The 25,221-nt window shown below is 38.1% G+C and overlaps 1 protein-coding gene across 5 annotated transcripts; it reads left to right on the top strand.

Moving 5' to 3' along the window:
• The first annotated feature begins 679 nt into the window (after positions 1 to 679).
• On the top strand, positions 680 to 25,166 carry rufy2 (RUN and FYVE domain containing 2). Of its 5 annotated transcripts, XM_052150705.1 has the most exons (20): positions 680 to 764; positions 1,105 to 1,142; positions 1,238 to 1,391; positions 9,492 to 9,665; positions 10,124 to 10,241; positions 12,187 to 12,288; positions 13,263 to 13,386; positions 13,473 to 13,537; positions 13,694 to 13,759; positions 14,222 to 14,291; positions 14,384 to 14,485; positions 16,738 to 16,854; positions 16,966 to 17,133; positions 17,211 to 17,308; positions 21,485 to 21,604; positions 21,987 to 22,116; positions 22,711 to 22,805; positions 22,881 to 22,929; positions 23,399 to 23,479; positions 23,875 to 25,166. In XM_052150705.1, the coding sequence occupies exons 3-20, from the start codon at positions 1,316 to 1,318 to the stop codon at positions 24,016 to 24,018; spliced, it is 1,899 nt and encodes a 632-aa protein (XP_052006665.1). In that variant the 5' UTR covers positions 680 to 764; positions 1,105 to 1,142; positions 1,238 to 1,315; the 3' UTR covers positions 24,019 to 25,166. The 5 variants fall into 5 exon arrangements, with proteins under 5 accessions (XP_052006665.1, XP_052006666.1, XP_052006667.1 ...); XM_052150706.1 differs by lacking the exons at positions 680 to 764; positions 1,105 to 1,142; positions 1,238 to 1,391 and adding exons at positions 2,411 to 2,571; positions 2,888 to 3,062; XM_052150707.1 differs by lacking the exons at positions 680 to 764; positions 1,105 to 1,142; positions 1,238 to 1,391 and adding an exon at positions 2,421 to 2,571.
• The last annotated feature ends 55 nt before the right edge of the window (positions 25,167 to 25,221 follow it).

Consider the following 25,221-nt stretch of genomic DNA (forward strand, 5'->3'; position numbering starts at 1 on the left):
TTTCAGGAGGACACTGCCATCCTCTGGTTAAAGCATGATCATAGAGAGAGAAAGATTCAAGTAGTTAAAAATCAATAAGTACTGTATGAATGCAAATAAGTTTGAGTTTGGTGGCCATAGTGTACTGGTATAATATCTGATCAATGTGTATAAGACCAACCAGTTGGCCTGCAGGATCATCTTGACTAAACCAATCGGTCAGAACCAAAAGAAACAGTGCTGAATACACATTGTATAGTCCTAGTGGAAATACCTCCCTATATGGGTTTTTAGATCATTTAAATATACTTGATACATTGTAATATACATTATTTGCAAATAAAAGGTTTCTTTTATTCATATTATTTCCTATGTAATGCTAATGCATTATACAATATGCATACACCATACAAAGAAACATTGTTGCAATATGCTATAATGGATTATGCATAATCCTCAATTCTATGCATGTCACACGAATGTTCATGTGGTCAGCACTCTTTCACCTCTTAGCCTGACCATTCATATCCTGGCAGTGCAGTATCATTTAGAATCCCACTTCCTGAGTTGCCAGCAGCTCCACATTTATTGGCTGACCAGTCTGCCCACATGTCCCACCCCTTTAGTTTGACCGCCTCTGCTGCCCCGCACCCAATGCACCCTGCTGTTCCAGCACGAGACATCTCCTCCCCACTAGCTGCTAATGCAGCAAATGGTTCTCCCTCGACTAATCAGCTTTGGTCACTGGCCCAGCCCAATAGTACCAGCAGCACACCGGCACAGGGGTAAGTGTACTATTTTGCTCAGCATCACTGTGAGATTCAATTAGATTTTAGAGAAGAACAGTGTTAACCAAAATGAAAAGGAATACGCTCTTTTAATTGTGATTATTTCTGAATGTTTACTGCATAGTTTATCGCACTAAAATCCTAAGGTGTTTTTTTCCTGTTCAGCCTGAATGTGTGTAAATCTCCTTCCATGTGAGTGATTGTCCAACAGGCAGGAAATCAGAGTCAGATCCTGAGTACAGATCACCAGAAAACAGCAGAAACATGATGTTGAGTTTGTGATTAAAATTAAGTGCTGGATTTTGGTCATTTTAAATATTATCAAGTTTTTCTGCAGCAAAATTCAGCACCTACCTTCATTCATAATAAATGAAGGTAGGTTATTAGTTCCTTTAAAATAATTAAGTTATGCTTGTACTGTATATTAATCATGTGATGATAACAAAGTATGGTTGTCTGTTTGTGTGTAGAGGAACCAGGAAGTAAGAGCTCACTGAGGAACACAAAGATAATCATACCAGTGAAAGGGGTTGTGGTGAGCTGTAGTCATGTATTCCCCTCAGAGCCTTCATCGATGGGGCATCACCCACAGCGAAAGTATGGAGCGTCTGGCCTACAGTCAAGGTAAGACTTCAGAACTTACTATCCTTGTAAGTCATACCTGTTTGAGACTGGAAACCTACACTTGGCTAAACTAGCACAGTCTGATGACACTCATAGACTAGGAGTTTAATTCTGACTCAGCACCAGTTCTGTGGTTTTCATCAGTTTTTAGGGTTCATGTTCCTGAAGTGCATGTGGTGTTAGAGAAATCTTAAATGCCTCGGTTAGGGTTAGGGTTAGCTTGTGTTCATTAATTAAATGAATGTTTCGGGTTCAATACAAGTTAAGCTCAATTGATGGCATTTGAGGCGTAATGTTGATTACCACAAAATAATATTTTGATTTGTCCCTCTTTTTAAAAAAAAAACTGGGTTATAGTGAGGCACTTACAATAAAAGTGAATTGTGGCCAATCCGTAAACAAGAAATAAACAATATGCATGTTAACATAATTTTAGTGTGATAAAATTGTTTACTAACTATAAAGTGTTCAGGATGGGCAAGGAGGAGGAGGGAACCAGCAGAAAAGTCGACGTAAACTTTAATGACAGAAATTAAATTAAAACATCATAAATTACGTGTGTCTCCCTCTCTCCTGATCTAGCATCTCCGGCTACCCTTTATCAATCTCTCCCGCTGATTAGCTGAATCAGTGCTGGAAGTGCACCCTCACGGCTCGGCCACACCCTCCTCCTTGTCACACTCCTCACCGCTGCAAAAATTGTTCCAAAAGAAGCCATAGCATCAAGCTCAACTTTGCTCTCTGCACTGACCTTAATCCTCTGTTTCGAACGAATCAGTGTTTTTAGGATTTTTTTACTGAACAATTCACTTCCATTGTTCCAGTGGTAAATGACAAATTTTTCGAGTCAGTCAATGATTGAAAGACTCACTCATAACATAAAAGACGCTAATCGGCTAACGGTATGCTAAAGGCCAAAGTATACTTCGGTTGTCTGTGTTACTGGTCGCTCTGAACGCCGCATCCGTGACACCAATTTCGTCATCAGCACAGTCCGCACAGGCCCAAATTTTCTCGACACAGGGCGCGGTCCTCGTCTGTGAGCATAGTCGCCGCATGCGCCAGCCATTTACTATACTAACGGAGTATCACAAAGCAGTTGTAGTGGGCATGCGTCGAGCACGTTCATATTAATTTGCAGTCAGAAGAGTATACTTCGAAAGGCAACGCGGTCGACCAGGTGAGATCTGATCCAGAATGTGGAAAAACAAAGTATACCCAGGCCTTAATCTAACAGGCCAACCGGTTAGCTTGTGAGCTAACTGAAGAAAACAGAACAGATACATTTTTAATTTTACCATTTAGATCTTCGGTTTAATAATATGAAATGTGACTATTTAAAAAGTTATTCTTTGTCTTATTTACATAGTTAAGACAACATGAATTATACAGCAATTGCGTAGAATTGTAATTTCTCTAAGCCAAAAGAATCACTTTGTGATCCAGTGCAGGCATTACTGGATGTGTGGTATAGTCTGTGTTCTTTGTCATTTTAGGACACAAGAGATACATTTGGAATCAGTAAATGAAGTCAAAATGAGCAATGAATCAAAATCCCCAGCACTATTTGGAAGCAGTGTCCGGAGAAGCGGAGTGATACACGTAGTCAAGTTACCAGTGCTGTTGGACGGCATATCAGCACTCTTGGATAACATTAGTTAACTATATTAGGTAACATGAACTAGCAATGAACAATAAGTTCAAGGCACTTATTTATTTTGGTTAAATGTTTGTTTCAACATATACAATAACAATTATACATATACAGTGCATCCGGAAAGTATTCACAGCACTTCACTTTTTGTTATGTTACAGCCTCATTCCCAAATGGATCAAATTCATTATTTCCCTCAAAATTCTACAAGCAATACCCCATAATGACAACATGAAAGACGTTTGTTTGAAATCTTTGTAAATTTATTTTAATAAATTTCTTTTTTGTTAATTCACATGTACATACACATTCACAGCCTTTGCTCAATACTTTGAAGCAAATTTGGCACCAATTACAGCCTCAAGTCTTTGTGTATGATGCTACAAGTTTGGCACACCTATTTTTGGGCAGTTTCTCACATTCTTCTTTCAGGACCTCTCAAGCTCCATCAGGTTGGATGGGGAGCTTCGGTGCACAGCCATTTTCAGATCTCTCCAGAGATGTTCTATCGGGTTCAAGTCTGGGCTCTGGCTGGGCCTCTCAAGGACATTCACGGAGTTGTCCCGAGGCCACTCCTTTGTTATCTTGGCTGTGTGCTTAGGGTCGTTGTCCTGTTGGAAGATGAACCTTCATTACAGTCGGAGGTCCAGAGTGCTCTGGAGCAGGTTTTCATCATGTCTCTGTACATTTCTGCATTCATCATTCCCTTGATCCAGACTAGTCTCCCAGTTCCTGCTGCTGAAAAACATCTCCACAGCATGATGCTGCCACCACCATGCTTCAATGGAGGGATGGTATTGGGCAGGTGATGAGCGGTGCCAGGTTTCCTCCAGACATGACGCTTGCTATTCAGGCCAAAGAGTTCAATCATTGTTTCATCAGACCAGAAAATTTTGTTTCTCATGGCCTGAGAGTCCTTCAGGTGCCTTTTGGCAAACTCCAGGCGGGCTGTCATGTCCCTTTTACTGAGGAGTGTCTTCCGTCTCGCCACTCTACCATACAGGCCTGATTGGTGGAGTGCTACAGAGATGGTTGTTCTTCTGGAAGGTTCTCCTCCACAGAGAAACGCTAGAGCTCTGTCAGAGTGACCATCGGGTTCTTGGTCACCTCCCTGACTAAGGCCCTTCTCCTCCGATCACTCAGTTTGGGCAGGCAGCCAGCTCTATGAAGAGTCCATTTATGGATGATGGAGGCCACTGTGCTCATTGGGACCTTCAATGATGTAGAAATGTTTATGTACCCTTCGCCAGATCTGTGCCTCAATACAATCCTGTCTCAGCGGTCTACAGACAATTCCTTGGACGTCATGGCTTGGTTTGTGCTCTGTTAACATGCACTGTTAACTGTGGGACCTTATAGACAGGTGTGTGCCTTTCCAAATCATGTCCAATCAACTGAATTTACCACAGGTGGACTCCAATCAAGTTGTAGAAACATTTTGAGTGTCATGGCAAAGGCTGTGAATACTTATGTACATGTGATTTTTTTAATTTTTAATACATTTTCAAAGATTTCAAAAAAAATTCTTTCATGTTGTCATTATGGGGTATTATTTGTAGAATTTTGAGGAAAATAATTAATTTAATACATTTTGGAAAAAGTGAAGCGCTGTGAATATTTCTGAATGCACTGTGTGTGTATATATATATATATATATATATATATATATATATATATATATATATATATGAAAAATTAATTATGTTAAACGGTTCCAATCACTGGTTCTTGTATTTTGTCAAAATTATATCAAGGTTTATACAATCTTCCACATAAGCAGTAGAGGGTAGTATATCCATACTCTTCCACTAAATTACGTCTTTATAGCGTTTTGACACCACCCCTTTGCTGCAGACGAAATCGTGCAGGAGTGCTCGGGTGTAAACAAAACTAGAATCCGGCCTTGCATTCTGCAAAGATTGGATGCTCATATGAATGGAATACACACGTCGCCTCAGGGGCAAGCCTCAACTTAACTCTGTTATCTTAGAGAGAAGCGCTTCAATCGCGTCGGTGATTCATTATCAATGCCGTTCTACATACACACTGCCACCGCGGTTGATAGGTGAATCCTAAACTGCATGATTTTCACTATGATGGCGACTTCTGCAGAGCAGGACCTTGTGTTGGCAGAAGCAGCTGAGAGCAACAAAGAGAGAGCGCAAGTGTTCGGTATTCTCAGACTGCAGGAGGATAAAGCGGCAAGCGAGAAAGCGAGCAGCAGTGCCATGAAATCTGGAGACGGGAGATGGCAGGCGCCCATATTCGCTTTAGCTAGAAAAGCGTCAGAAACATTCTCGGGCGGCATTCACGTTCTGCCCAAAATGATAGAGCCGAAAACGTCACCCTTTTCCGAGGAATGGGGTGCTAAGGGTAGGTTACTGATAATGATACTATTATAAAGTCATTGATGGCTATAGGGATCAGTTGTTCAGATGTACGTGTTCTGAATGATGTCATAACAGCATGATGTCATATAGAATGCATTGTAATGTATATCCATTGTTGGAACGTTAACAGCACTTAGCTAGCACAACATCATACCTATTTTTTACACAGTTGCAATGCTATGTATTTTAATTATGAGGTAGGCTTGTCAGTCAAATCAGTATCCCTCCAGGTTGTCATGATAACACGTGACACTTGTTTCCTCTCCCTTTAACAACTGGCCTAACTGATGCCATTGACAAGTAGCTTAAGGGGCCGTTCACATCGAGCGCATATTGTGTTAAAAAAAAGTTAGACAGCGTCACAAATGGAGTAAAACGCAACGCAGGTGTCTCTAGACACAACAGTTCAACAGTTAACGTTCTTTATAACTTCACACGGTCAATAACATCTGTCTAGCGCATGTTTATATGGCAAACAATTGAAAAACGCGTTCGGTGTAAACGGCCTTTAAAGGTGCACTCATGAATTTTTTCCTCATTAAAAAATTGAGAGGGGGTAAACATTTTCTGCCACTGGTAGTTCTCACACGACTCAACGCTGTTCTTTGCGTCTCCCTCTCGATGTCACAGTTAGTTGCATGTCCTTCTTTTGCGTCTCCCTCTTGATGCCTCACAGTTATTTCCGTCTCCCACTCTATTTTATTTTATTTTATTTATTTTTTTTTTTTTAAATGTTTATTACAAACTCTCGTGGAGACAACAACAACAACAACAGGCAAGGCATCAACACAATGCAGATTGACAATGAAAAAATAAATAAATAAAAATAAACAAAAGTAAGGCATTGTTCTTATGCATCACAGTCATTTGCGTCTCCCTCTCTATGCGTCACAGTCATTTGCGTCTCCCTCTCTATGCGTCACAGTCATTTGCATCTCCCTCTCTATGCGTCACAGTTAGTTGTGTCTCGCTGTCGATGCGTCACAGATGGTGTTCGCAGCACGTAAGGCAGTGAGCGGAAAGTTTAGATAAGGAATTTGATAGTGAACGCAAAGCGTGGAGGAGACGAGGCAGAGACACTTACTGTTACTATAGAGATGATACAATTGCAGCTGTGCATTTGGATATATTGTAACGGCAATGTTTGCAGCTGAAAAGCTTGAAGCAGTGATGCTAGCTTTACATTGTGAGGTTGTAGCAAGTTGTATAATTGTATGTATGTACATAAACAAATTGTGTGTGTGTGTGTGTGTATATATATATATATATATATATATTAACGGTGAAAGATTGTGAGAGAGACTCAAAAAACGGTGATGGATCACGAGGGAGACATTTATGACTGTGACTGCGCATGTGACAGGTGGTGACCGGTCAAGTGAGAGCTGCCTTTAACCGTGACAGGTCGAGTGAGAGCTGCCTGTTAAGGTGAAGGGTTGAGTGAGAGCTCCTTGTAACGGTGACAGGTCAAGTGAGAGCTGCCTGTGATGGTGACAGTTCAAGTGAGAGCTGCCTGTGATGGTGACAGTTCAAGTGAGAGCTGCCTGTGATGGTGACAGTTCAAGTGAGAGCTGCCTGTGGCGGTGGCAGGTGAAGTGAGAGCTGCCTGTGGTTGTGGCAGGTTGAGTGAGAGCTGCCTATGGTGGTGGCGGCAAGACTCTGTGGCAGGGAAAGAATTTACCCATATTTAAAAAATGTAACTCTTTGTGACAAGGAGGAGGGCGTGACTAGGCTGGCGCTGAGTCAACTAATCAGCGGGAGAGGGAGATAAAGGGGAGCCGGAGGTGCCAGTTTGAGAGAGAGAGAGAGAGAGACATGCGGCTGCGTTGTGTGTGTTAATGTTTGTTTTATGTTGTTTTAAGTTCAGTTGCGTCATTAAAGTTATGTTGAATGTTCTGCCGGTTCCCGCCTATTCCTTGCATCCTTTAACCGTAACAGTCTTAAAGACATTAATTGTAATTTTGCTATATACACACTATATACAGACGAGGAGGGCGGGGCCGGGCTATTCAGTAGAAACAAACACGCACTCTGCAGCTGCAAGTTGCTCTTTTTCTCCCGAACTGCCGCATTCTGCCACATTTATCCCTCTCCTCATCTGATTGGGGGCTGGGCATGCGTAGTCACAGAGTATATTGCATAGACTTATATTTCGTTGGACTGCCTTTAGCTTTGATTACAGCTCACATTCATTGTGGCATTGTTTCGACAACCTAATGCAACGTCACAACATTTATTTCCATCCAGAGTTGCATTAAGTTTTGGCAGAGATCTTTTATAGATAATGGGATAGCCAAACCATTTCGTAAAATCTCCAGTATGTCCCAAGTACTTTCAGTGGGGTTAAGGTCAAGACTCTGTGGTGGCCAATTCATGTGTGAAAATGATTTCTCATGCTCCCTGAAGCACATTCACAATTTGAGCCCAATGAACCTTCATATTGTTGTCCTGGAATATGCCTGTGCCATCAGGAAAGAAAAAATCCATTGATGGAACAACCTGTTCGTTTAGTACATTCAAGTAGTCATTCAGCATTTATTGCTGCATAATGCTGCTGAGCCTAGACCTGACCATTTGAAGCAACTCAGATCATAACACTGCCTCCAGAGTCTTATACAGTGAGCAACTATGCATGATGGGTGCATCACTTCATGCGCTTCCTTTCTTACCTTGATGTGCCCATCACTTTGGAATAGGGTAATCTGGACTCATCAGACCACATTACCTTTTTCCATTGCTCCATAGTCCAATCTTTATGCTGCCTAGCAAATTGAAGTTTTTTTTTTCTGATTAGCATCACTAACAAGTGGTTCACCACTATCCTTCCAGGTTTTAATAATGCGTTGGACAGTTCTTAACCCAATTCCAGTGATTTCAGCAATCTCCTTTGCTTGATGCAGGCCAAACATGTGCCCCTTCTGAAAGACAGTAACATCTTTTCCACAACCACGGGATACGTCTTCCGACATTATTGTTTTAGAAATGAGAAGCTACACACTGCATCAGTTGAGGTTAAATGTTGCCGGCTGAAACATATTAATCACTGCAACAATGATCCAATTATGGGCTCTTAAGTATCTGCTTATTTAAATCCAAACGGCAACTTTTTTTTTTTGGCCAGGCAGTGTTTATATCATGACCTCTCACATTAAAATGAAGACTCCAGTCATATAAAAGCTGTTCTACATGGAGAGGGTCCACACATTGGGTCAGCCATTTTAAAATCACATGACCAGCCGAATACTACTCACTTAATCTCAGTAACCGTCCTGTTATTTGACACTTTCACTCATTGATAAAAGTAATCATGGCTGACTTTGAAAACTACATTTCTACAATGGCATCTGAAACTGAAAACTGTTGATTTGAAATGATGCTGCATCCAAGCCGCTAGATGTCAGTGTCAAGTTCAAGATAACATAAAGACAAAAGTTACTGAGTTCACCTTTAAATTATCTATAGTAAATTTATGTAATACAAAATTGGTGGTTATTGAAGGGAAAGGAGATAGGTGATTTAATTATCAATATGTACAAACTTTTGAAGTTTGTAGATTTTTTTTTTCTTTTTTTTGCATTAATCATTCAGAAGTATTATTCATTTACCCAGACCAAGTGAAGTGGCACTGAGATGTTAGTTCCCAATGTTGGTGGGAAGTAGATTAGCTGAGTATGCTTGTTTAGACAGCATGTGTGAATATGTTTGCATAGGATTTCTTGATAAGCCTGATGAGGGAAACTGGGTCCAACATGTCACTGAGAAGCTAAAACTCATAAGTAACCATTTCTGTAATTCCTCAGTGGTGTTGTTGAAACACAAAATTGAAACGTGAAATGGTTCTGTTATGGACTGATGAATGACAATATGGTTAAAGCCAGTTGTTGTAAAGAGTGCTTTAAGGGCTTGTTAAAAATGACATTGCTTTTTAGTTAAGTCAGCCATGCACAATTTGGTCACATGATAGCCCTAAGAAAACAACCAGAGGTTGAAGTGCAGACTTGATTTTGGCATTAATGCTATATATTCAAAGTTTTGGATGAATTCTTTGTCTTCTAGCTTTTCGAGATCCCATGGCTATGGAACGAGCAAACCTGCTAAATATGGCTAAACTTAGCATCAAAGGTCTAATTGAGTCTGCTCTCAGTTTTGGACGAACCCTGGACTCTGATTATCCACCTCTGCAACAGTTCTTTGTTGTCATGGAACACTGCCTGAAGCATGGTCTCAAAGGTATGCTCACACATCACCAAAGAGAGCCACAGAGAACCACCAGCTGACCAATTATTTACACAAGAGTTTCTGCTCTTTTGTTTTTCCTTGCTTTTTGGTAGAATAGCTGATTTAGTATTTTTTTGTTTTTTATTATTATTAAATAATCTCATCTATACATTTATGTACAATATCTCCTTTAAGCCTATGTGAGTGTTATTCATAGGCACAATAGATAGACAGATAGCAGTAACTATTATCCCATGTGACTCTATAATAGGAAACAAAGGAGGAAATGTTTGTTTTGCAACTCATTCTCAGAAGTGAAGTATATTAGATAATTCATATTTCTTGTCCAGGTTTGACACAAAATATGAATAGTCTCTTGGATGCTTGGTGTTTCATCAAAATGTGCATGTCATGTGTGTCTGAACTCAGCCCTGATTTGTTTAACAAACATTTTTGTCTCCATCTCCCAGTGAAGAAATCGTTTCTTGGATACAACAAGTCCTTGTGGGGGCCTCTGGAGATGGTTGAGAAGCTGTGCCCAGAAGCAGGCGATATCGCAGCCAGTGTACGAGACCTTCCCGGCCTTAAGTATGTGCAGGGCCGAAGACATTGCCATTTGTTTACTTTGTTGACGAATTAAAACACCTCTCAGAGTTGTTGTCTTATTAATTTTCAGATCAATCTCTATGTCCACTGAAGCCCCAGTTTCAAATATAAATGCAGTCTTGTCATTTAAACCTTTCTCATATTTATGCCTCAATACATTAAGAGATGTGCTTTTCAGAATAGGGAAGTGCAAATGTCAGGTTTATTTCCTTGACAAAACTGAAACTTGCAACTGTGTGTAAAACCAAATACCAGAATCATGCAAATAGACTTGCCACGATATCACGTTCAAACCGATATTAACGCTGGTTAGACGCTAGGTGGGACTATGGGGTAATACACATATTTTTTTATTTATTTTAACAAAAAAATTCAAGTGAAACTGAAAAACATTAAGTGCAATTAAAATGTGTGTTGTTAAACTTTTTGAAAGATGACTTTTCAACAGTTGTGAAGGGCAACATCTCTTTGGAAACAAACCAATTTCATCTGTGCATTCTCTCCATCATGGGCTACGGGTCGAGTATTTAATTGTCCGGGCAAATATGTCTCTTGTTGTGGGTTGTTACGGGTTTAAGGTTAGTGTTTTATTACCTTTCATCCCAGGACCCAGTTTAGCTGCTTCGGAACATTAATTAATTTGAATTTGTGTGAAATATTATTTGTTTTGTTTCCTCCTAGGGCTGGATGATATGCAAGAAATATTTGCATAATATTTTTATAAAAAAAAAATATATATATATATATATATATATATATATATATATATATACAATTACATTGTCAACCCCCGTGTGAGTAATCAGTGTATATTTTTGCTTTAGTGATTTTGCATTGATCATTTAATTCATTTATTTAAAAAACATAAAATTTAAACTAGATATTTCCTAATTTAATATATAATTTATATATAATTTGTTATATAAAAAACATATAACCACCTTTCCATTTACCATCACGCAAGAATCAGTCTATGGCAACAGGCATAAAATTACTACTATAAATGAAGACTAAAAACAATTATAAATGTAAATATAATTAAAATGATGATAATCACTTAAATATAAATCGTGGTTTGAGGTGAATGTGTTTTTGTATTATTTTATGATTTAATCACAGATTTATAGGCTATATATAAAGTGACCCTGCAGCATTGTTCTGGAAATAAATTAAGCGGTCTGAACTCAAAGCACCTCTCTGACATCATTTATAGCATTCTTATAGACGATACTATTCTTGCAAAAAACATCTTCTGTCAGTGCGCGTACTTTTCTGCCTGTGTAATTTGATAAATTGGTGATGAACATTTGTATTTCAATGTGTTATTTAGGATAATTTATCATGGGTCAAAAACTCTTCATTAGGAAACTATTCTTTATTTAAGGATATTCTATTCATTAGGCTATTGTATTGATATTGGAAGTTCCATTCATAATATTTCCACCGGTATAAAATTTCTCACCGGTGTTGTCCCTTGTACCGAGTAACACCGTGGCAACCCTACATGCAAATCACAGTTTGGATAAACACACTTTAGCATCATAGTCTTTTTCTGCCTCTTTGACAGTTTTTAAGGAAAATAAAATTCATTTAATATCCCGCACTTTCTCTCTGTCTATCTATCTACAGTTCCTGTCTGTCTATCTTGATATCTGTCTGTCTGTAGTACCTGTCTTGTCTATCTATCTGTCTGTCTATCTATCTATCTATCTGTCTATCTATCTATCTATCTATCTATCTATCTATCTATCTATCTATCTATCTACAGTAACTGTCTTGTCTGTCTGTACAGCTGTGGGTCAATATAAAAATGTTTGTTTATGTAGATCGTTTGAATACATAATTTTGCTGTTGTACTGTGTGTCTGATTGTAATTTTTGCCAACTGTAACAATAAACTTTTCCACGAAAATATATGTGTTTGGTAGGACGCCTCTGGGCAGAGCCAGAGCATGGCTGAGACTGGCACTAATGCAGAAGAAACTGGCAGATTACCTACGTCTCCTTATCACCAGGAAAGACATACTTAGGTTCGTTTTTTTTTTTACATTCAACTTCTGGAATTATTTTGTTCGTTGTCACCACAGTTATGCCAGACAATTAGTGATTAGAGAAGTGCTAAAAAAACAAAGGGGATCAGAGGATCAGAGTGCACTGAGTAGTGCTTGCTAGAGGCTGTGCATCATGTACATACAGCCTTATAATAAAAGTCCTTCTTTGGCTGCTGCCTCAAATTTAAAGGCTCAAATAAATAACATTTACTTATATTTATATTAACTTAACATTGAAAGTAATGAAATACAACGTACTCGGTGTAATATCATTCTAAAATCAGTGTTGGCATTTTAGTGCTTAAGAAAAACAACAAATGCAACATAATTCAGTTTTGTTACAAAAGGAAGTCAACACATTCCATTTCAATGTGAAACAATGACAGATCAATATTACAAAAATATTGATGTTTTAGACCATGCAGATTCATAAGAGGTTTGTTTTTAGACTATTAAATAATATAGCCAGTGCTTGGCAGTTAAAACAATGAAGAAGCGTTCATATTGCCATTAAGGTGCGTGATTGAGAGAGGTGTGAATTTGTCCACATGTGGTGCATGATCAGGCTTACATGCATCAAAGCATGAGTTGCAGTATCCAAATACGCAGTCACAAATCGATAATTTTGATTGAGGGAAATGTTTGGGAAGGTTAGGTTGAAAAATGTTCTCTTCAGCATTTTAAGTCAGCCAGATGCAGTATTCACCTGTCTGTAGCTGTTATCAAAAGAGCATAACGTACGTGGTGGTAGTTTCCCTTGGGATATCTTGTAACCCATATGTGCCACATTGCTGTGGGACATACTGAACTGATTGAGAAGTTTTCCCTCTTTCTGAAACATGGCAATTGTGTGTTTTTTATTTGTTATGATGCATCTAAACAATGATAAACGCCCATACTCTTTTTTTTATTTTTTTTTTTAATTATTTTTATTTTTTTATGTGCATGTGCAGCGAGTTCTATGAGAGTTCAGCAGTGATGCTGGAGGAGGAGGGAGCGGTTATCGTTGGTCTCCTGGTGGGACTTAACGTCATAGATGCCAACTTATGTGTGAAGGGCGAAGACCTTGATACACAAGTATGAATGATGTATTGCCCATTTTTAAGAAATTGGCTTGTAATTTCTGTTTGAATATTATTAATGCCTTGTATTGGAATTCACAGGTCGGTGTAATAGACTTCTCTATGCACTTGAAGAATGACATTGATGACTACAGAAGTGAAGAAAGGTAGAAAGCATACTTCATTTGCTGGAACATTGAACATTTTAATGGCTGCTCATCCCTTACCAGTAAAGTGGGAAAATACATTGCATTAAATCATTCTAATCACCATTATCTATAATTCTTTATTAATGGCATATATTATACATTTGTCTTGAATAGGAATGGACAAATTGCAGCCATTTTGGATCAGAAGAACTATGTTGAAGAATTAAATAGGCAGCTGAAGTAAGTTCATGCTCTTTCTAAAGCATTTGTGGTGTTTGTAGAATGAGTGAACCAGTGCAAAATATTGGCTATAATATGGATTAATCTGTTTTTCAAAAAATAAACTCAACACTATTTACTTTCTAAATGCATGTTCATGGTTTTATTTCTGCACAGTATTAATAAAATTAAATAATCAAATGTATTAACTTGATCTGCCTCTGAAACAACTTTCCTTTTTGGCTGACATCACAAATTACTCTTACTTTTTGTACTCCTCCTCTCCAACCACCTGACTCCATTCTAGTATGTAATGCCCATTTTTCATGATTCAATCAATTCCCAATGGAAAAAAACAAGTCCCATCATAAATTTTTTCCATTTGAATATCCTGGTGGAATTAGAAATATGTCAGATCATGGAAGTAAAATGGGTTGCAAACAGTGTTTATGATGTTAACTTAAACCTTTGTTTTGGTCAAAGTTCCACAGTTCAAGGCTTACAGGGACGTGTGGAGTCATTAGAAAAATCTAACTCCAAACTCATCGAAGAGGTTCTGTTTGTTTTCAGAATTCAGAAGAATAAGTATTACCCAGTGAACAAAGATATCTTACACTAACTTTTTGTTGACTTTTTTTATTACAGCTGGCAATAGCAAAAAACAATATAATTAAACTACAGGAAGAGAACCACCAACTCAGGACAGAAAATTCTGTAATACTAATGAAAGCACAACAGCGTCTTGAGGTATTGTATTTTTTATGTTTCTAAACATATTGCTGCCAACGCCAGTTACTGTATGCTTTTTGATGTGAATTGAAAACAAGGCTATAAGGGAAAGACTTACCGTCTCTTCAGGAGCATCCACGGTTTAACTCTGTATAAAGTATTTTCTACAACTCATGTTTTCTGGAGTTTTTTGTCAACAGAAATTTGGAAAGCTATTTTTTCAATATTTTGTCAGCGGAACGATCCTAAACATATTAAACAACAGTACAACCTATTGAAAAGATCAAGTCTATGCCTGACAGCCTCATTGTCATTCCTGTTTATAATTAATGAAAGCACTACCGTGTATAAGGTCTAATCATGAAATCAGACAGTCCTCCATGCACTTAAACAACATTTTTTAAGATTTAAATTGAACTCTATAATATGTGTCCCCATAGTAATGTTCTGATAATTGTAGCATTTAATAATCAATATGCAAGCCATGCTGTTCTACTTGTGTTTACAAATTATGTGTTGGGAATAGTTCAGCCAAAAATGAAAAATCGCTCATTCCCTCACCCTCATGCCACCCCAGATGTGTATGACTTTCTTTCTTCCGCAGAACACAAACAATTTTAGGAAGATATCTCAGCTCTGTAGGCCCATACAATGCAAGTGAATGCTGGCCAGAACTTTGAAGGCCAAAAAGCAAATTAAGGCTGCATAAAAGTAATTCATATGACTCCAGTGGTTAAATCCATATCTTCACAAGCAATATGATAGGTGTGGGTGAGAAACAGATCAATATTTAAGTCCTTTTTTACTATAAATTCTCCTCTTTATAGTAAAAAAGGACTTAAATATTGATTTGTTCCTTATCCACACCTTTTATTAAAACTTTTATAATAAAGGAATAGTTTGCCCAAAAATGAAAATTCTCTCATCATTTACTCACCTTTATGCCATCCCAGATTTGTATGACTTTCTGTCTTCTGCAGAACACGTTAACATATTTACAAGAATATTTCAGCTCTGTAGGTCCTTACAATGCAAGTGAATGGCTGCCAAAATATTGACGCTCCAAAAAGCACATAAAAGCAATCCATAAGACTCCAGTGATTAAATCCATATCTTCAGAAGTGATATGATAGGTGTGGGTTAAATCAACATTTAAGTCAAAATTCTCCTTCCTGCCCAGTAGGGGACGTATGCATGAAGAAGGTGAATCACCAAAAACACAAGAAGAATGTGAAAGTTAAAGTGGAGACTGACTGAGCAGGGAGAAGAATTTATAGCAAAAATTTACTTAAATATTGATCCGTTTCTCACCCACACCTAAAATATATCACTTCTGAAGACATGGATTAAAAGACTGGAGTCTTATGGATTACTTGTATGCTGACTTCTGTGATATTTGGAGCTTCTAAATTCTGGCATCTCTTCACTTGCATTGCATGGACCTACAGACCTGAGATATTCTACTTAAAATCTTCATTTGTGTTTTGCTGAAGAAAGAAAGTCATACACATTTACATTTATTCATTTGGCAGACGCTTTTATCCAAAGCGACTTACAATAGAGGAAAACATAAGTGAATAATCTTAAGGAGACAGTGGTACGAAAAGTGCCATACAACAAAGTTTCACTAGCAACAGAATAGTATTCAAAATAGATTAAAGTGCAAAAATAATCTTTTTTTTTTTTTTTTTTTTTTTGACTGGTTAAATGCTCATGGAAAAGATGTGTTTTAAGTCGTTTTTTGAAGGCAGAGAGTGAGTCAGCTTTACGGATGGAGCTGGGAAGGGCATTCCACCAATGGTATGAGGAAACTGAAAGTCCGGGAAAGTGTTTTGGTGCCTCTTTGTGTTGGTACAACAAGGCGACGTTCCTTAGCCGACCGCAGACTTCTGGCAGGAGTGTAGCTCTGCAGAAATTATTTTAGGTATGCTGGAGCAGACCCAGTGACTGTTTTGTATGCCCGCATCAGAGCCTTGAATTTGATATGTGCATCAACTGACAGTCGCACATCCAGGATGGCATGAGGGTGAATAAATGATGAGAATTTACATTTTTTGGTGAACTATTCCTTTAAAGCAATGTTGCACTCAGTAACTATGTATAGTTTATTTACTATTGTCTAATTATATAGTTACTAGATGCACCCTTGTCTAATAGATTTCATAAGGCTTTGTCTAGGATTGTTTAGTTAGTAACAATTGTGATCAGTAGTGATAAAAATGTCAAACCACTAGTACATATTAACGCATTATGTTTTCCATTCTGAACAGCTTGCAGAGGGAGATTTGAACTGTGAACTGGACACGTACAAGCAGTCAAGGCAGGGCCTTGATGAAATGTACAACGAGGCAAGACAGCAACTTAAAGATGAGTGTCAGCTTAGGCAGGTGTGTGCTCACCCACATAAAAGTACCTGCTTTTCAGATGCTTGGCACAATTAAGAGGTCAAACCTGTTTTTAGTATTTAACCATTTCTTGAAACTCTCTGTGTGTTCTAGGATGTGGAGAATGAGCTGGTTGTACAGGTGAGCATGAAGCAGGAGATGGAGATGGCCATGAAACTGTTAGAAAAGGACATCCATGAAAAACAAGACACTTTGATTGGACTTCGGCACCAGTTAGATGAGGTTAAAGCCATTAATGTGGAAATGTACCAAAAAATGCAGGTAGAAATATTTTTATTCTATTTACATATTGTGAAATTAAAATATGTTTTAATTAAACAATCTGTAATTATCAACAGTCTTCAGATGACAGCATGAAACACAAAAATGACATGATTTTACGATTGGAGGAGAAGACGAATCAAATAACGGCAACTATGAAACAGCTAGAGCAAAGGTGAGAAGCAATTACTAATCATTTTTATTTTTACCATATTAAGTAAAATGTTTAAGCCCAAAGTTTTTTGCATGTACACTAGCATATGCGTAAAGTCAAACGCTGTAAGTAAACTCCATTAGACCATCCGCGCATACCATGGCGGTCGACACGTGCACACTACGACTGCAATGAGATGATGGTCTATTTCCCATCAGTAGTTTAAACCAATAAAGGTCTGTTAGACTCGAGTTAAACAGCTGCAGGTTTCTCCTGACCTCCTCACACACGCTCTTGACGTGCACATCCACTGAGTGTTGCCACCTTATGGACCCACTAAAGCCAAGCGCACACTACATGACTTACAGTCGGCGCCCTTCGTCTTTTGTTTTCTGTCATTATGGTGTGCACACTACTTGACTGATTGCAGACTATGTATATCAACTAAACCTTGCTCTCCTCTTGCACTCTCTCTATATTAATTTGGCTGTGGCTCATTGTCTGTGTCTCGCTCATCAGGACAGTTTGCACACCTTACGACAAGAAGTCTAGATATCAAGCTGGTTTGAAATTTGTCATAGCTTATGTCGCAGGTGTGCGCACCCTACAAGACAATTGGTTGTGAGATCTGAGACTCACGATCGCAGGCCAGTCTGTAACTCAAAACATTAAAGGACACGAGCTTGAGTCATGTAGTGTGCACTAGGCACGTACGCAGACTATGTGTACAGAGTGCACATGGTTTAGCTAAATCGAGTTGCACACGTACAGTGCTCGCATACCCAGCATATCACAAAATCTTGTCACTTGCCCTGTACACATATGCTAGCATAGACATAAAAAACAATGTATACATTGAGCTTCAGTCGACTCCTACTCCCGAAGTGCATATCAAGCTTATATTCAGTAGCATAGTATTTTTAAGTGTTTTAATATCCTTATATCAGAAATATTTGTGATCAATACAAAGTTAAAGGAAAGTTTTGTTTGTTAAATTTAGACGGTTAATTGCAAAATGTAGATTATTCCAAAATACCGTATATTGCACCTTAGGATGTGATGTTTGTTTTTGCAGACAAATTCAACTTAGTGTTCATTGATGTATCAGAATTTCCAGTGGTTTTGTTTTATGAATGGAAGCAGTTTTCTGAGAGTCAGGAAGTGCCTAGCTACTTGATAGCATGCAAAAGAACTTTGCATGAATACATTTTAACACCGTGTCCTAACCAGATGTATCACAATAAAGCAACGAGTGACAAGCTATATTTCATGTTTTTGTCCTAACCAACCGCAACAGGACAGTTTGCAATTTTGAAGTGTTTTGCTGGGCAGTCACGCCCACAGTGAACTTTAATTGGTCCAAATCCATCTTCTCATAACAGTACATTAAACATCAAATATGGTCTGATTGGCTGTTGCTGCATTGTGCCGCAGTGTTGCGTTCATTATGAACAGACAAATTGCTTGCCACTGTAATAAACTTAGCAAAAAAGAAATGTCCTCTCACTTTCAACTGCTTTTATTTTCAGCAAACTTAACGTGTAAATATTTGTATGAACATAAAAAGATTCAACAACTAAAACATAAACTGAACAAGTTTCACAGACATGTGACTAAAATAAATGTTGTGTCCCTGAACAAGGGGGGGTCAAAATCAAAAGTAACAGTCAGTATCTGGTGTGGCCACCAGCTGCATTAAGTACTGCAGTGCATCTCCTCCTCATGGACTGCACCAGATTTGCCTGTTCTTGCTGTGAGATGTTACCCCACTTTTTCACCAAGGCACTTGCACGTTGCTGGACATTTCTGGAGGGAATGGCACTAGCCCTCACCCTCCGATACAACAGGTCCCAGGCATGCTCAATGGGATTGAGATCCTGGCTCTTTGCTGGCCATAGCAGAACACTGACATTGCTGTCTTGCAGGAAATCACGCACAGAGCGAGCAGTATGGCTGGTGGCATTGTCATGCTAGAGGGTCATGTCAGGATGAGCCTGCAGGAAGGGTACCACATGAGGGAGGATGTCTTTCCTGTAACGCACAGCATTGAGATTGCCAGCAATGACAACAAGCTCAGTCCGATGATGCTGTGACACACTGTCCCAGACCATGATGAACCCTCCACCTCCAAATTGATCCCGCTCCAGAGTACAGGCCTCAGTGTAACGCTCATTTCTTCGTCGATAAATGCGAGTCTGACCATCACCCCTGGTGAGACAAAACCGCGACTCGTCAGTGAAGTGCACTTTTTGCCAGTCCTGTCTAGTCCAGCGAAGGTGGGTTTGTGCCCATAAGCAACATTGTTGCCGGTGATGTCTGGTACGGACCTGCCTTACAACAGGTCTGCAAGCACTCAATCCTGCCTCTCTCACAGTCAGAGCACTGATGGAGGGATTGTGCACTCCTGGTGTAACTCGGGCAGTTGTTGTTGCCATCCTGTACCTGTCCTGCAAGTGTGATATTCGGATGTACAGATCCTGTGCAGGTGTTGTTACACGTGGTCTGCCACTGCGAGGTTGATCAGCTGTCCTTTCTGTCTCCCTGTAGAACTGTCTTAGGCGTCTCACAGTATGGACCTTACAATATATTGCTCTGGCCACATCTGCTGTCCTCATGCCTCCATACAGCATGCCTAAGGCACATTCACGTAGATGAGCATAGATGACATTCACGTCAGAGTCAGTAGAAAGGTCTCTTTAGTGTCTAAACGTTTTTATAACTGTGACCTTAATTGCCTATCATCTGTAAGCTGTTAGTGTCTTGACGACTGTTCCACAGGTGCTTGTTCATTGATTGTTTATGTCTTCAGTGAACAATCATGGAAATCTTTGTTTAAACCCTTTACAATAATGATATGTAAATTGATATGGATTTTTACAAAATTATCTTTAAAATACAGTGTCCTGAAAAAGGGACATTTATTTTTTTGCTGAGTTTATTATATACAGTATGTATTATTTGGTTAGGATGCAGTGAAAGAATGTAATGTATGGTTTGCTCTCATCTAACCACTCATCCTTTACCATTTGTGTTATTTCTTGTTGTGATGTGGTGCTCTCAGAGCTGTCATATCCACATGAGTCATCCTTCCCTTTCTTCTCCATTGATTTATTGCCATCGTATTTCTGATGTTTTTATGACTGCACTGCTTAACAAATTCTTAAAGCTTTTGGTTGAAATTGAAATTCACTGATATTTACATCCTCTTTCCCTTTTTGTTCCCCTTTTCATTTCTTTTTTTCACATATTCTCCCTTCCTCGAATTCCATGCTTTTCTCAATCAACAAATAGCGACAAAGACTTACTCAGCCAGACAAGAACTCTTGCTATGTCATTTGTCAAATGCGCTAGCACAGATACCGAGCACCAGTACAAACTTGTCAAGGATATTTCCTTCTGATGTAAAGATAAATTAGCTATTCGTCGCTTAACACAAGTTGTGTGGCGAAATGCGGTATCTTGAGTGACAATTTAATCGCTCTTAATTAGTGCTCTTTTGAGTTTTATTTGATGATGGTAACTGTTTTAAAACATACTATATTTAGTGATCCCAACAAATCTCTTTCTTGTAGTATTGTAGTATAAAAATTTACCTGTAACATTTAACAATAATAGAAAATCATTAATATTATGTCTTTTATCACAATCTTCAATAAATTTGATGTTTTGAACTACTCTTAACTGTTTATTTAGTGAGTCATTTGTCAGAAACAAATAAAAAAAACGAAGTGACCTTGACCCCAATATAGAGCTTGGTATGCGTAAACATTTTAGCGAAAAGGATAATAAGTCTGTGAGTAGACACAGTTTGTTTAATAGGTTGTACTGTTGCATCAAATCATTTTCCCAATTGTTTGCCAAATAATACAATGTTGCGTCAGAGGAATGATTGATGCCAAAGTATACAACCTTTTGAACGCATGCTATATCCCCACAGCCTCGTTATCATTTGTGGTCAAGTAAATATGGTTTACCCTGACTACGTTCCGGTGCTTAAATCCAAATCATTATAATTTTCTGGCTTTTTCTGCAGCGCAAATCTTTTCTGTCATCTGGCTCTGTATTTGTTCCCACTCTATTGTGCCTGTTGAATTATGGCCATCTCTTTATTTTGTATCCCATATGTTCCAATACATTATCGCCCATTCCATCACATTCAGAGCCGTAGTTTTACCCAGTTGGTTTGAATTACACCAGATTGCAGGACGCAGAGAGGGAACGTTCCAGTGCCGAAGACGGAGTGCGCAAATTCAAGCAGGACTTCACTAACAAAGCGGACAGTCTCCAAAAGCAGATAGCCCAGAGGGAGAAGCAAATGTAGGTTTTGCAACATGGAATGTATGTTTATATGGTTAATTTTGGATAGAGCATGATGCTAATTAGGGAAGTGTTTACCAGTGGTTTTCAATCTTTTTGACTCCAAATGTTTTAATTAAAAAAGAAATATGATGTCAGTTTACATGTTGTACATCTTGATTGTTAGCATAATAGTGTTTCTTTAGCATATTTAGATTTATAATTGCAAATTAGATTATTGTATTATAGTTTATTAACTCATTTGAAATATTTTTAAATCAAGTTGAGAGCCACTGGTGTAAATTATACTTCATTCTTTTATTTGTACCACAACAAATGTATTTTATGTAGATGCTGGTGTGAAAAAAGGAAGGACATTTATGTGACACTTTTATCTGTTTAGGATGCAGCTGGAAACAGACTTAAAAATAGAGAGGGAATGGCGGCAGACCTTACAGAATGAATTAGAAAGAGAACGAGAGACCATTGCCCAGCTCACCACTGAGGCCCAACAAATCAACGGACTTAAAAAAGTAAGATGAAAACATGACAATGTCCACAGCAAGTCTGGGGACTTAGGTACTGATATCATTTAAAGGAAAGGTTCACCTAAAAATGTCATCATTTATAAGTCATTCCAAACCCTTTTCTTTCTTCTGTGGAACACAAAAGGTGTATTTTTGAAGAATATCCTGGCTGCTCTTTTTTTAATTATGAGTGAATGAGAACAGTTGATGTCAAACTCCCAACATGACTACAGCAGAGGGCAGGAATTTCAGTGAATAATGACTTCTATAAATTTTATGATAATAATGAGTCTGTAAAATTTTTTATGTTAAATTACCATCTTTTTTTTTTCATTTTGGAGCTTGATCCTTGACTTATTATTATATGAAAAAGAGTGGCCATGATATTTGTTAACATTTCACATTTTATGTTTCACGGAAGACAGAATTTGCAGGGTCATGTTAACAAATCCATAACAACATGAGGGTGAGTAAATAATTCTAAAATGTTCATTTAATATGAAATGTAATTTTGTTTGTCAGAATGCTAGCATGAGCCCTTATAATAAAAGAAAAATACAGTCCTACAATTGGCTCTTACGTGTGTTTATGTCCTCTCAGGAGTTTCACAGGTTGCAGGATGAGAACACGCAGCTGAAGGGAGTTTGTGAGGAGCAGGAGCAGGCACTGGAAGAGCTGGGCTACAAACTCAGCGAGTATGTATGAAATGTTTAAATGTACCCCCCATACTTCATGTTATTATTGTACTGATAAAAACATTTCTTTTTCAGGTCAAAGTTGAAAATAGAAGATATAAAAGAAGCTAATAAGGCACTTCAGGTTTGCATTTAAAATTGTTCACGATAACACCAACATAAAGTACAGAGGTATTACCATGTTTTTGTTGTTGTTGGTTTTTTACGTGGTACGATAGTATGTAGCCCCATAGATAGTATGTAGCCCCATTGATAGTATGTAGCCCCATGGGTTTCAAACTGGGGTCCGCAAGGGGGTGATAGGGGGTCCGTGGAAACATTCAGAGAGAAAAACAATTCCACATTATTTGACATTATTTCATTCTGAAAGCTTGCCCTGTCTTCTAAGGGACTCTGTACAATGGTAATTCCATGGTTGGTCTTTTTCACATGTACCATGGTATTACCATTAGTTTCTGTCACTTTACCATGGTACCGCCTCAGTGCTTTTTTATAAGGGAATTATCGAAGTTAAATCAATCCATGTGTGTGTTGACTCTTTTATCATGTTCATTTTTACATTGGATATATTATTAATAAACAGTATATTTTAGGGTGGACAGGTTTGGCTAAAGGACAAAGATGCTACACATTGCAAGCTTTGCGAGAAGGAATTTTCAATTTCAAGAAGAAAGGTCAGAATCAAAAATGCCATTCTGTAATATACAATGTTGTCTTTATCACAGCTTGCCCTCCATTCTCCCATATTTCTGAATAAAGCTATTTTTGAGTGACAAAAATATGGTTCTAGTACTGGATTTTGCACTGGAAAACAGATGAGAATTAGATGATGCTTGAATTAAAGACTCATTTGGCATGAGATGGTCTGTATCCATAAAAGAGACCTTGCTATAAAACCTCTGGATTATTTGCTTATCTCCTAAGAAAATAACTAAATGATAATTCTCCAGAACTGTTTAGATGAGTTGCAAAGATTCCACTGACTCACTTAAAATCCAATCAAAACCAAAAAAAAGAGAGAACTGGCCCTTTAATTGAAAGGATCTCTTGCTTGTCTTTGTTTGAACAGCATCACTGTAGGAACTGTGGGGAGATCTTCTGCAACACTTGCTCAGATAACGAGCTGCCGCTCCCTGCTTCACCCAAACCTGTGAGGGTCTGCGACACCTGCCACGCTCTGCTTCTGCAGCGCTGCTCCTCCAATGCCACATAAGACAGAAATAGCAGTGCACCATCACAATAGCCAATATCAGCTTTAATTTCGACACTGCACTGTCCTACATTGTGTCAAGCTATAACAAAGTGACCAAATCGGGTGCACCTGTTTTTTGTGTTTGAAGTTTACATTTCACACACGAATAAGCCTATTGCCTCAGAGCAGATTTAACGGCAGCTTTACAATGTTTGTGCAGTTGGCCAATTCAGTGTTTGACACCGAGTGTGTCCAAAGAAAAATGAATTGTAGTTTACAAATTGGTTATAAATTGACTCTGAATGCTTCACTCTGGGCTGCAAGTAGCCTTATTTCAGTTTAGATTATTTTAGCACACAATTTCCTACACAAGTTGGAATTATACTTTTGATATATAAAAGGGTGAATAGGATTCATTCTTCAAAAGCAAACATGGTTACTACATTTATTATTTCCTAAAAAGACATTTCAAATTCAGTTGAAAGACATTCATTTGTGCCTGTTTAACAAGACAAACTGACAAACAGGGATTTCAAAAAATTGTTTCCCTGGTTCAATACAAGTAGAAAAATCTGTATATAAGTAGAAGAAATACAATTGTTGTCAGTGCTGCTCAAGTATGATTGAATTGGATTTACATCAAATAGCACAGAATATCTAGGTGTTATTACACACTTGTAGGATTACCTTGGTACAGAACTGGAATGCTACTCACTTTGGAGTACTTCACTGACTTACCTTGAATATGCTGACATTTTTCTTGAATAGTTTGAACTATTCAAAATCCCGCTTTTAACTTGTGAAAGCAACTAGAAGTTTCAAATGTGAAGATTATGTATGTATGAAACTGTACATATGCCTTAAACCACTAAAGTTGATTATAATTCCACTTATTGTGTGATGGATGTTTTGGAATATTAACATTTAGTACATCCCCAAAAAGGTGATACGTTTGTTCTTTCAAGCAATTTATGACAAAAAAGCTACGTTGTCTGTGAAATGCATCTGGAGATATTTAGAAAATATAACACATGATAATGAAGAATAAATGGAAACGTGTTCCATCGACAGACAAGAGATCACACTTTAGTTACATTACAGTTACCTTCAATGAACAAAGAAACCTTCCAACATTCTTTGGTCAAAAGTAAAATACTGTATATAAATAAAGGGGTTTATTCCATAGATGTGTACATTTCCCAGGTTTCGATTTAGAAATTTTAT

This window comes from Xyrauchen texanus, chromosome 20, assembly GCF_025860055.1.
Source record: "Xyrauchen texanus isolate HMW12.3.18 chromosome 20, RBS_HiC_50CHRs, whole genome shotgun sequence".
NCBI classification, from domain to species: domain Eukaryota; kingdom Metazoa; phylum Chordata; class Actinopteri; order Cypriniformes; family Catostomidae; genus Xyrauchen; species Xyrauchen texanus.

Excerpts from the sequence above, each read along its gene's own strand:
- rufy2 (XM_052150704.1), top strand. The coding sequence starts at position 5,127 with ATGATTTTCACTATGATGGCGACTTCTGCAGAGCAGGACCTTGTGTTG. Across the intron at positions 14,292-14,383 it reads ACTCCAAACTCATCGAAGAG|CTGGCAATAGCAAAAAACAA; the intron begins GTTCTGTTTGTT and ends TTTTTATTACAG. Across the intron at positions 17,309-21,484 it reads ATGAAACAGCTAGAGCAAAG|ATTGCAGGACGCAGAGAGGG; the intron begins GTGAGAAGCAAT and ends GAATTACACCAG.